Here is a 13,112-nt window from a genome sequence, read left to right on the forward strand (position 1 = left end):
TCCACCATCATTAAGCATCAACCGTCAGATTGTGTTCAACTGTCTAATTGTCCATCGTCAAACTGCTTCTATATAGTCGTCGCATTGTGTTAAAATCTTCATCATCGTCCAATCGTAGAATCGTCAGCGAACTGTCAGCAGAGAGCTAAATCAAGTTGTAGCGAGGACGGACTGCGTTTCCGGCAGACTGCTGTGGGCTGCTGACCACAGCGGTGTTAGGGAGACAATGGACGGGAGTGTGACGCATGCAGTTACTGAGCGGTGGGTGTGGTTTAGCAACATGCTGCTCCAGGCAGTGGTCTGGGACAGGGGTAGTTGTTGTTGTTCTTAGTTGAGATCATGTGCGGTGCTGGACTACGCAGGCACCTGTTAGTTTATTTGTATTATCGTATGTGTGTTTATAGCATTATTTTCACTGGTGGTGGGGCTCTTCATTACATTGGTTAATTTTCCTTTTATTTTCCCCTGCTGAATTGGTCGAGCACATTTTTTTTTCTTTACCACTGCTAAATATATACTTTTGTACTGTCCCTATGTGTGTGTATCTGTTCACTGAGGAGCGATTGGCTTCGTTGTCGAGTCAGGTGTGTGTCTGCTTGTGTGACTGTGAGCGTGCCTGTGAGAGCAAGTCCCGCGACGCCCGATCGAGTTACGCAACATGTGGTCTCACTTTAAGAATAATAATAAATGCAAAATTTTTCATCACCAGTTATCAGTAGCTTTAAAAAAGAGAATCGTTTTCCTTGCGCTTAATGAGCATGTCGCAGATGTATATACACACCATCAAATGGATATCTTAGAGGTAATGAGGAACCAAAATATCAAGCATGTTTATGTATCCCAGCTTATTCAAGTGGTCGTAAACACGTTAATGATTCAATGTTTCTGCTGATTCCCTCAGTACTTTTATCATGGTGTCATCAACCTCAGTAAGCCTCTATGATTGAGGAACATCCTTGAGATTGAAATAAGAGCACATAATTCTGTGAACCATCACTGGCACAGACATACTTGTCAAGAGTGACAGTAAATGTTTACACAACTTTTCACATGCTTGGCTTGACGTGTGTTCTTCCCTTTACAGAAGTAAACCAGTATAAATGCACTGGTTGCTCTTCCATTTTAAACTTATTGTAAAATCTCAAAAACTAAACTAAATTGCTGTTTTCTTTTTTTTTTCTTTTCAAGAATGAAACTAGAATTGTCAGTGCTCAAATGACATAACAATAGCATAAATGTGAATGATCCTAAATGAACTAGCCCCATCTATTGCAAAAATGCGTCATGACTTTTCCGACAACCTAATAGATACAATTGTAAAAGTAGATACAGTTGTGGCAAACCCAGATGAATGCTTATGAAATGCGGATTTTGTAAACTTAGCTACCCTGCAAGAGAAAGGCTGAGCGTCCACTCCCAGTATGAGAAGGCGGCTCACAGGGGCTTTCACAAGCAACAGATGTCAGATATGTTCCTAATCGATATGCTTTTAAAAAAATAATTTTCAGTCTATACCAATAAGAAAGTAATTAAACAATGTTTAATGATTAAAGTTTTAACAGGAAACGTAAGAAGAAATAAAACTCAGTATTGTATAAAAGAAGCTTTTTCCATTCAGTGGTATTAAAATAGGTCTTGACACTCTAAACAAGAGCACGGAGAGGACAAATAGTGATCTCACATCACACAATATTTAGCCATGCTACAATGCAATTGTTTGTGTTTTATGCCAGGCATGCTGCAATGCAAAAAAAAAAAAAAGTGAAATATATATAACAATAACTTTCTTGCTTTTGCTGTTTGCAGAATAGATCAGAGCAAACATTTGTTAAGAAATTTTTTTTAAAGAAAAGACTAATTAAATATTTTAAATTTTAAGTTTACTACTCTACTCTGAAGCATTTGTTACTCTTGAATAATTATACGCCTAAGATATGAATAAACAACATTTTGATGTCATGCTTTAAATAGCACTTTAAACAAGTTGTTTCCAGTGAGATCTCATAGGGTTTCGTTGTAGTGGAACTTCATAAATTTTTTTCCTTCCATGTGCTATCAATGAAATAGTGATGAAAGTTTCTTCAAGAAGTTTGGTGGATTCTGACAGAAAATGCATGCTTTGACTTGGTTGAGAAAGTCATAGAAGAAGCAAGACTTCACAGATGAGCTAAATGGAACTTTTAAAGCAAGCAGAAATTCACAGTAGTGATAATGAAAGTCACCATGTCAAGTGCTTAATGATAAAAATATCAACATTTTTATTTAATTTAATTAAAATTTTTCTTTCTTAATTTTTCCTTCTGATACCAAAAATCTTACTTTAATGAAAGTTCAAGCTCCTCATTGAAACTGGGATTAGGGCCTTCACCAGCACTGGTCCGTACAGTATTATGCTGGAACATTACTTCCACATACGGATGAACTACTACCTGAAAAAAATGAACAGAAACTCTATGTATCAGATCAATAAAACACTCATAATGTTATATAATAAGTCAAAATCCTATGAAGCAAAACTTAACAAAATTATTGCATCTATTATGGTCACTGTGGAGTGAGGTAATAGAGACCACACTTCTTAGAGCAGCTTTGATAGTGAAGGTGATGCCTATCTCCTTTCTCTTGTGGCCTTACCTTCCCCAAGTCTCCAAGGGGTCTGTACCTGTTCTGTAGCTGGGGTGACTGAGGAAAGCTTGCTGCACCATCAGGGTATTGAACTAACATGCCTCTGGTTATAGTGACACCAGCACTCTTGCCACTTGGCTATCTACTTACCTTGAATCTATTAAAGAATTAATTATAAAGTCGCAAGTCCCTGCTAAAAATGTTTCTATGTCTGCTTTCAAACCACCACTGAGGATGCACTTATACTGACATTATCATTAACTCCCATCTATTATGTGACTGTAAACATATCTTAAGATCCTTTGGTTAGGCACCTTGTTCTTATTATATTCTTATCATACAAAACTATTTAAAATCACAAGTTTAAAAATAATGAATTTTTTCTCGGACTGTTGTTCACATTGATGGGAAAATAAATAAATGCAAAAATCACATTTGTTTATTGCCTAATACATATTTATTAACTTTGAACAGATGGTTTAGGTACTCAGCTGTCATGACACCCAAGGTTTGTTTGGTTGGTGTTCATAGCCACATCAGCATTAAATACAAGAAATAGCACAGATGAATTAAAGAGGCAAGCCATGACTGCATCTTACAAAAAAAGATACAACAAAGGAAGAAAATGAAAACAAAATAAAACAAAAGACGTATAATGAAAAAAGATCTGAAAAAGGAAAGAACTCAATAAAAAGATGTGAACTAATAAAAATAAATAATAATTTCTATAGTGCAAAATCAAGCTCACATAGGAATTTGCACTCAGCACTTGACAGAAAAATAATATATGGTATATGGATACAGAAAGATGGGTAATGATGAGGACAAGGTTGATTACTGTGTTTCACACCGTGCCAGCAACTAAGGCAAAATCACGGCGACATAAAGTAATCTTATTTTAAAAAGGTTAGGAGCAAATCCCCCAAGTGATAATCACAAAATCTTAATCAATAAAAGCCATCACAAGAAGCAAAAATAATGTAAAAAAGTGAGTGACGTGTAAATAAAGAGAGGGCTGTGGCCCAAAAGGTCACCAACAAATCAAAACCCCAAACCAAAACTATCAGAACATAAAAAGCATAAATCTTATGATAAAGCCCTATCCTTCTTAAAACTTTAAAAATACCTGCTGATGGGATGGACTTAAACAAGGAAAACAAAGAGTCTGTTTGATATCTCTGCACAGGAATTGTCCCCAAAGCAGCTTCCTTTACAATTGAGGTAAAAAGGATGTAAGGTGGGATCATTGCTAAGGTCCTTAACCTTGAAATAAAACTAGAACTAAGAAAGAGGTGGGTGGAGCAGAGGGTCTGAAAGGCTGGCCAATCTGCTTTAGTCAGATTCCACCTGCCATTATAAAGATAAATCAACTGACACTGTGCTACTGTATGGATGACAAAAGATGTTAAAGTTGTTGTTCAAGAGGCAGAGATCATTTTCCATAAAAAATGATCCCAACAACTCTCCCCTAGTACCAAAACCCTGCCTCACATGAGAAGGACAAAAAACCTAAGAGAGTGAAGACACAGAAACAATAGCAATGTTAGAATGACATAGTAATGAATAAGAGTTAGTAATTTACAATAGTAGTAATAAAAAATAATTTATTAACAGATTATGGAAAGATAAATTGATCAAGATATGTAACTGAATGAGAGAGAATGGGTAGTATCTTTATGTAAATTTTTCTTAAAATAGAAAAGCTTTTTTTCAAGGCATGTTTAAAAGACTTAATTTGAGTAAGTGGTTGTGTGAACAGTATGACAGTGGACCATAAGAGTGGTGAAAAATGAGAAAAAAGAGCTTGTAGGGCAGATAGTGAGTCTGAAATGATTAGTTCTGCTTTGAAGACTGGTGGACAAGCTGCATATATGCAAGATAGCCTGAAGTTCCATAGAAAAAGAAACAGTCATTTAAAAGGTGAGCAAAAGATGTCTGGTGTGGCTTGCAAGATAAAACTGCAGCAAAATCAACAGGAGCACCATTTAGTACTTTTAGAACCATCAGCGAAGACAGAACTGAAACCAGGAGTCAGAAAAGATCTCATAAAGATACTGGAGAAAAAGATTTGTGTAGTTTTACTATATGTAAATAATTAAGAAAAACATTATTTAACTCATAGAAGTCACCTCACAAACCAGTTTTATGTAAGCTGAGAATACTTCGAAAAATAAATTATGATAATGCAAATGTTCTAGGTGAATGATTCCTTTTGGATGATTTTGTGTTTTTGACACCAAAAATGGCCTTTTGGCAAGATTTGTGTCAGTAGAACCACATTTGGTGTAGCAACTTACTTCATGACAACTTATTGTGGATTCAATTTGCTTACTTTTCTGGATATCTAACCGTGTCAAAAGACAAGATTGAAGCGAATTTTTCTTGTAATAAATTTATGGAAAAGTGGGGAATGATACAACTGAAATATGGAGGAACAAAAGGAAAATAAAGATTATGAAGAATAACATTATAAATTCTCTATCAACAACTTAATGCATACTAAATATTTCATAAAATGTGAATATATGAAATGTATAGGGTCACCCTGAAAGTTTTTGTGATTATGGTGTTATGTCATATATACTGCTCAAAGCAATGGAAAGCCCAGTTATATAGCCAATCACCGTTTTGTTCCAATAAACACAGAGACAATAACATTAAATTAAAGCTTTTCTTTATTCATTAAATAAAACATTATCAGTCAATTTCATTGAAACAAATCCTTTTACAACAATAATTTGAGCTTGGACTGAAATAACCCATATTTTCAAAATGCAAAAAAGTGAGAAAAACAAAGTCAATATCGTGTGCCCACCATTGGCTGAATGCAGGCAAGGGACTGTTGTCTCATGTACTGAAGGAATGTTTTCAGTCCTTTGAGGAATTGCCTGACACTTTTGCTGAAGAAACTGGTCTTGCTGAAGAAACTGGTACAGCTGATTGAGGTCAACTGCTGGGAGTGGGCAGTTGACTCTATGTTGCTGGCCCAGGACATCCTACATATTCCATGGGATTCAGATTTGGGGAAACAGGGTGATCAGTCCATGTGGTTGACTTGGGGCTGCTGCACAGTCAATGACAACCCTGTCCCTGCGCAATATGGCGTTGTCCTGAACAATGATGCCTGGTCCAATGGCCTGCAGTGCTGGCAGTGCCAGAGGCTGTAAAATGTTATCTCTGTATGTCACGCCTGTCAGGCTGCCTTGCACCAGGGAGTGGGGAGTTCGGTAGTCAATCCCCAACTCACTCCACACCATGATGGATCCACCACCATAGCGATCATGCTCTACCACATTGGGATTGTGGTAATGCTCACTCTATTGTCTCCAAATGCAGATTTGGTATTGAATGAAGGACCTGGCAAAGATTTGTCCGTGAAAAGAACTGCAGCGCACAGTTGCCTTGTCTATGCCAAATGGTGTTGCGCCCATGCAAGACAGGGCAGGGCAGACAAGAAGGGCACCTTGAACAAATATTGCTCTCCCTTAGCCAATTGCAAACTGTCTGGTCACTGACAATTACACTGGTGGCTGTGTCGCCCTGAGTGTGCTGGCAGTAGCTGTTCTCTGTCTCAAAGCCGACAGAACAATGAACCTGTCCTGCTGTCTGGTAGCTTACAACAGGCGCCTGGGGTGTCTTCACTCTGCAACACTTCCTGTTGCATTGCAGTGGTCTCATAGAGTTTGAATGACAGACTAAGCAATTCCCAATTGGCAGCCAGTTTCTCAAACACATATGCCCTCATGCAGCCATGCAATGACTCTCCATTGATTGACAGTACATAATCGTCCTAAGGTATGATTAAAAAGACATAGAAACTGGTAATAAACCCTCCCAGGGCTGGCTGCAAGATGGGAGATAACAATCATGGCTCGTCGCTTACGCATGGCAATGGATTTCTGTAACACAATTATTTCTTTCTTTCTATCTACAAAATAACCATGGTATTTTAATAGAAATACAAATATAGCTACATTTTTCGTCTTTTTCCTGTTGAAGTATCTATGGTATTTTGTAGAACGATAATTCCCAGCACGAAAATATCGATGGATACTTCACTCAAAAAAAAACACCGCGAAGTAGTGAATCCGCGATATGTGAACCGCGAAGTAGCGAGGGAACACTGTATAGCCTGTAACTTACAAATATTAGCGAGTCAACAGGGGCTGGGAACCAATTAAATCTATTTCCTTTATTTCTTATGGAAAAAATTGCTTCGGATAACGAACATTTCGGATAACGAACAGCTTTCTAGAACGGATTAAGTTCGTTAACCGAGGTTCCACTGTATATAAATCTTGTGTTTATTATTAACCCGGTCAAGCATTCCAGAAGCTATCCTGCCTCCCTCCCTTTGGTGACATTGCTAACCTGCCCTTGACCCATGATGGCAGTGACCCAGTTTGCATGTCAACCCCACCCAAAGTCCAAGGCCAGGCTCGAGGGTCCTAGGGGTGTGATTGTGTGTATACTACATGTGTCTTGAGATGAGTGAAAGAATAGCAATGGAGCCATTTGACCAAGTACCTTCTAGAGAAATAATGAAAGCACAAACTTTGGTAGCATTACCAGGTTTTACAATAAAGCAGTGTCAGAAAACATTGCCCCCAAACCCCCCTATCTAAATGTCAATGATACTTACTTCTCCAGAAATACCATGCTTTCGGTCTATATCTCTTGCTGTTGAAAAGCCAGATGTGAGACTGAAATATAAAAAAAATATGTTTTGTGCAACTTGGTTATGATAAAGAAAATAAAATTTAGATGTTTACGTCATTGCCAAAAATTATAAAATTATAAAAGCATTCACCGGAAATAAGAAACTTTCACACATGTGGTCAATGTCTCAAAGTTATTGTGGTCACAAGGGTTGTTACTTCAGACAGATACAAGTTTTCTAAATTAGGGAATAAAGCAGAATGGAAGAAAGGAGGTAGATACAACTTGAAATACTTATAAAAATTCTATCACTTTATGATAATTTTAGAGTGTGTAGAATTTAAATTCTGTTTGGCAGCCTCCATGAACCTGCCAGGTAGCTGATACATGATATTGCTAAGATTTCTTCTTCCTCTGTAAGCTGCTTAGCCTTCTTCGTGTATTAATCAAGATCATATATTTGTATAGTCTGAAGCCTAAAGTGTTACTGACAAATGGTTTGTCCTAAATCAATGCCAAATCCCATCCATCACATTGCATATGCCATAAAGAACTGCATATAAAACTTTTCAAAATTAGAAGTGTGAGCACTTTTGCAACTGTAGGATTTGTTGCCAAGCTACTTTTTCTCTTTCTCTTCATTCCTCGCTTGGAAAATTTAGGAATCTCTGAAGAAGAGATACCTGTCATGAATGATTTTAGCTCAATAGTGTCACACTGCACACTGTTTTACTGTATAATGAATGGTTTCTTCATAAAGTATCTTGAACCTGCTAGATTGGTTGGGAAACAGCCCCAGTAACATCATGTTATTATTATTACTTTGTAGACTATTATATAAATCAAAAACATCTTTTTCTGTGACATGATTTTATTTTCTGATGATTTCTTAATCATTTAAGCAAAACTACAAATGACATCAAAAGGAAATTGGATTAAAATGCAATTTAACAAGGCAATGTTAGAAAACTTTACGTATCAAGTGAATTTTTTAGTTTCAGATCATTAACCTACAACAGACTTTGACTCATGATGCCTAGCATAGGTTGCTACACAAATCTGCTTTTATCATATATGTCAGGCTCATTTGTGCTTAAGTTGAGATTTTCGGACCACACTTCTTACATTTGGTTTGTTTTCCTTTTCTGTCACTGGTTCTGTTACCTGGAAAAAACCCACTCCACATTCACCAGGAACATACACTTTCTTCCTTCAAAAGGTCTCTGAAAACTATACTTTTTCTCTCCCATTGTGTGTAATAATAATAATTATTATTATTCAGTTTTTTGGAGGCCATCTGGCCAATATCAACATCAGATACTGCTGGTTACATGTATGCCAATAGAGGGTGACTGAACAAGATCAACATTTCAGTTATGTTTAAAGTTTCAACTTAATAGTAAACAATATAATGATAGTTCAATAGTGAATATGAGATTCAATACTGAGCGATTATATGTACACTGCCATGGTATCCTCGTTTTCAGGCATTGTCTTATGTAGAGGGCAACATTAGTAGCTACATTAAGCAAAAGGTAAACCTTAGAGGGGAAGGGGAGTTTTTGAAAAAGGAATGGAATATATCTATTATGTAGGACTGTATGTTTAGGGCATATTAGCAAAAAATGGTAAGGTCTTCTACACTCTGACTATTACACTGTTCACGCTCAGGTTTCCCACCCACCACAAGAGGATGTGACCGAGTTCACCATCTAAGGTATTTTCAGCAAGGTCACACCAGAGATGAAGACCAGATTGACTCTAGTTGCAGCCTTCCAGCAAAGCAAAATAATACCTAGCATATGTCTTGGGTACTGGCACATTAGAAGCTCGAATGACATTGACAAGAAGTCGCACTTCATCGCCTTTTATTGCCTGGGCTGTCACTCTCTTTCGTTCTTTACGCAGTGGCTTCAGAGGACGGCGTGGTTCTGACAACCTTAAGAGGCTGATGCCTAGCATACTGCAACATAGCCACAATATACAAGATCAATGTCTAATGTTCAAATAAATCACAGATCTGCAGCACTGTCATCAAAATGTAGATAACTACAAACCAAATTTAAAACAGCATTATACAAATCATGCTGTTAAAACCAAAACAGAATTTTTATAGACTAAAAGAAGTTTATCAAAGTCTTCCATCAACTCATTCTAGTCTCTGTTGCCATTAGGGGAATGATTAATGCAATTTTATAACACAAACCCCCCCCCCCCCAATAAAAACACAAAGCATTGTCAAAAAAATCATTTTTATGTGAATAAATAGATAAAAAAGGGACAAATACTACTGATCCAATCAAGACATTTTGTCATAATGTGTCTGAGACATGTAAATTTTATCATTCAAAAGGATACATGCAAGTAGAACAATTTTAGTCTGCCTACTGCCACAACAGAGACCAGTATTAGCTTATTCATTCTGACATGAATGACAAAAAGAAAAATGTCAACATTACAATATGTACTATCTGAATTGCGCGTAAAACTTAATTATTTTGAATATTGTGTGCATATAACTTTTAGTTAGAAATTTGTGCCTGCTCATTAAATTCATGATGGTAGATTGGTGTTCTCAATAAGATTCATGAAATGAAAAAAAAAAAAACCCATTGCTTGCAGAGTTAATAATTTATGAAATGGTCATTTAAACAAGTGTGTGTCAATGTCACAGAAAATGCACTTCTAGTTCACTGCCCCCTACAGTTAACTTTACCCTAAGTTCTCTCTTCAACAAATGAGACACAACTTTAGGAGTATTTTTTAACTCACACAATGTTTGGAACTCCCTCTTCTATGACCATATCTTCTAGACGTTTCTGGTGTGAGGCGATGCGAAATCGCATTATCATCTGCTCGCGGATCTAAGAAAAAATTAGAAATCTATAAATACATTAAAAAATAAAAATCTAACAGCAAAGCCTATGAATATGTCGGTTAATGCCTTAAATCAGAAGTAAAGGCTATATCATGGTGAAAAAGTTAAAAAAAAAAAGGCACACCAATCAAATACACAACAGCAATTAAGCAAACAGTACAAACTGTATACTTAAAAGGGACAAACAGACCCATGAGAGGATGCTGTGGCTGCCGAAGTGGACCATCAGTAAAATTAATTGCATTAATTTAAAATTTAAAGCTGTGACTACAAATTTACACCTTTTAAAAATGAGACAGTAATTGCTGAAGAAATATGTCAAAACAAGGTATATAAATAACAGGAAGTAACAAAATAAATATATTATATTAATTTTTATGATATAATTAAGGAATTTAATGGAGGAAAACCCCATAAAATATTTTTGAAACCCTTAAGGGTGAGTGATGAGAGTGACTACACCCTCTACTACAAGAAAATGGGGCCAGGCCCCCTTGACAGATTCTTGCACATTCTCTCTTACCTTGTCCAACTCATCCTCCCTACTGTTTTTCCCAAGTTTTTATTGTTTGGTTGCTATATTTCAAGGATTTATGATTCTTTCCTCCTGTTCCCCACCCATCATGGAGTACAACAAGAGAATGTGACCAAGCAGTACCACCTAGGGTATTTCCAGCTGGTTGGAATTCCCAATCTGCCAGGCTATGCTCCCTCCTCCTCAGGGATGGGAAGTAGCTGTAGTCTAGCTACAGCTTTTGTAGCCGGCTACAAATTTTGTAGTTTGTAGTGTAGCTGGCTACAAAAGGTGTAGCTCGACTAAAGCTACCACAAAAGTAGCCAAATGCTACGTGAAAGTAGCCAAAATGTAGCCAAGCTACTTTTTGATGGCTACTTTCTAAAATGTAGCTGCGGCTACAAACTACTTTTTTTAAATTTGTAGCCGGCTCTATTGCCCATACTCTGTCCATTTCAACCACCAAAATTCTCATCTCCTCATTTGTTCTGTCTAAACCAGACTATTGCAATTCTCTTCTTGCTGGCTGTCCACAGTCCCTCATTCACAAGCTTCAGAAAATTCAGAATTCAGCTGCTCGTCTCATTTTCAGACTTGCAAATCTGAACATGTCACAACACCTCTTCACTCTCTTCATTAGCTACCAACTGAAGCTAGAATAGACTACAAATTCACAACTCTATGCTATGGATTAGTTGAAGGCATCTATCCCGTCCACTTTACTGAAATTTTGTTTTTCCACACCTCTGTATGAAACCTTCGCTCCTCATCAGACTCTCACATTCTTTACCTCCCTCCTCATCAGACTCCCACATTCTTTCCCTCCCTCCCACAAAGACAGCCACATATGGACAAAAGACATTCTCCCTCTATGCTGCCAAGCAGTGGAACTCTCGTCCACTTCACATTCGCCACTCAAAGGCTACATTTAAACATTCTCTGAAAACATGCTTGTTCACAAAGTACTATCCCTGAATTACTATTCTTAGCTTCAAAGTTCTCTCTCTGGCTGGGTTAATGAGGTGGCCCACCTCTTTTTTCTTATGCTGAGAAGGCATTTGTTTTTTCCTGCATGTCTTAGTGGCAGTGTGACAGCAGGGCAATGTCATCAACGAAGTCCAAGTCTTCCAGCGGTGTTGTTGCTGTCATAGTCATGGTCCATCTGATCCATGCTCCAGTCCATGGCCAGGATGAAGAGGAACAGTGACAGCCCTGCTTCACCCCAGTCCTGACTTTATTCTTACAAATACTCTGTTCTTAACTTCTTGTTTGCCCAAAATATCTGACTTCATTAAGGCTGGGTATTTGTGAGTCAAAGTTTCTTTATTTATACCTTCATCATTGCACTGCTTCAACTGTCAGTGTTATGGTCACGGGGCTAGCTTCTATAAGTCCCTAGCCTGCTGCTTTTGCTGCAGTGGTACAGGCCATGTGGCAGCTGATTGTTCTGAAAGTGCCAAGTGTGAAAATTGTGAAGGGTCTCGTGTTGCTTCTTGTAAAAACTGCCCGAAATGGAAAGAAGAGGCAGCCATTCAAACTACTTTCTCAAGGATTTTGGAAGGAAATGGCGAATTTGAGACTGGGGATTAATCGTTTAATACGCTAATGTCGAAGGTAGGCTTTTTTAACAGCAGTTTCACTAAGGATGTTTTGAATGTAGATGGAAAAATGCCAGAGGACAAGCTATCATTTATTATGTGAGGGCAGGAAATAGGACATCCAGTCTACCAGTAGTGGGGTGGGAACTGGGTCAAGTGAACAAGCTGTGGGTTTTGACTATGATGGTCCTAACCTCACTTTCTGAGACTGTCTGAAAGGAATAAAAGGAGCACTTTGGCCTTGCAAGATAGTCGATGTGGTTAGCAAGGGCTGAAGGGAGTGTAAAAAGTTGGTCAAGTTTAGTTCGGATGTCAAGAATCTTATGGACAAAAAACTTGCTGAAGGCTTTGGGCAGTAAATCAGGTGTAATGAGTGTGGGCAGTTGTGGCCTGTTCCTACATCCCAACAGGTGGTTGCAGGTCCTAAAGAGGCTCCTGCTTGATGAACAAGTGAGCAACATCTACCAAAATATTGGAAAAAGGAAACGAAGCAAGAGAAAAATCATAGATATACATCTTAAGGGACACTATAACAAGTAATCCTGATTGATCATTTGCTGTCTGCACCTTGACATCAAATTTGATGATTACTGCATGATTATTCACAGCTAGTACTGACAATAGTGAAGTACTACAATTAGATAACTTAAGCTTTTCACAGATGACTTGTGTAATGCAGCATTTAAAAGTAAAGATCATCTTCTTTGTATCATCTTCTTTGTACGGTTTCTTAGGAGAATTTAGCAACAATGCTGTAAAGTATCAATTTTGTTCCAGTTAACCCTTGTCTCTGCTAGAGACTTGTCTCTGCATTAATGATTACAACTTGATTACTGCA

At 37.6% G+C, this 13,112-nt stretch overlaps 1 protein-coding gene across 2 annotated transcripts in view; it reads right to left on the reverse strand.

The window, feature by feature from the left end:
* LOC112573349 (coiled-coil and C2 domain-containing protein 2A-like) overlaps positions 1-13,112 on the reverse strand; it is a 139,807-nt gene that overhangs the window by 31,357 nt on the left and 95,338 nt on the right. For both annotated transcript variants that reach the window (XM_025253630.1, XM_025253631.1), the window contains exons 28-31: positions 10,057-10,148; positions 9,080-9,247; positions 7,268-7,328; positions 2,320-2,429 (exon numbers count right to left, since the gene is read on the reverse strand). In XM_025253630.1, the coding sequence (XP_025109415.1) occupies positions 2,320-2,429; positions 7,268-7,328; positions 9,080-9,247; positions 10,057-10,148 (431 nt within the window). The remainder of the gene's footprint in view (positions 1-2,319; positions 2,430-7,267; positions 7,329-9,079; positions 9,248-10,056; positions 10,149-13,112) is intronic.

Source organism: Pomacea canaliculata, linkage group LG10 (genome assembly GCF_003073045.1).
Source record: "Pomacea canaliculata isolate SZHN2017 linkage group LG10, ASM307304v1, whole genome shotgun sequence".
In the NCBI taxonomy this organism is placed as follows: domain Eukaryota; kingdom Metazoa; phylum Mollusca; class Gastropoda; order Architaenioglossa; family Ampullariidae; genus Pomacea; species Pomacea canaliculata.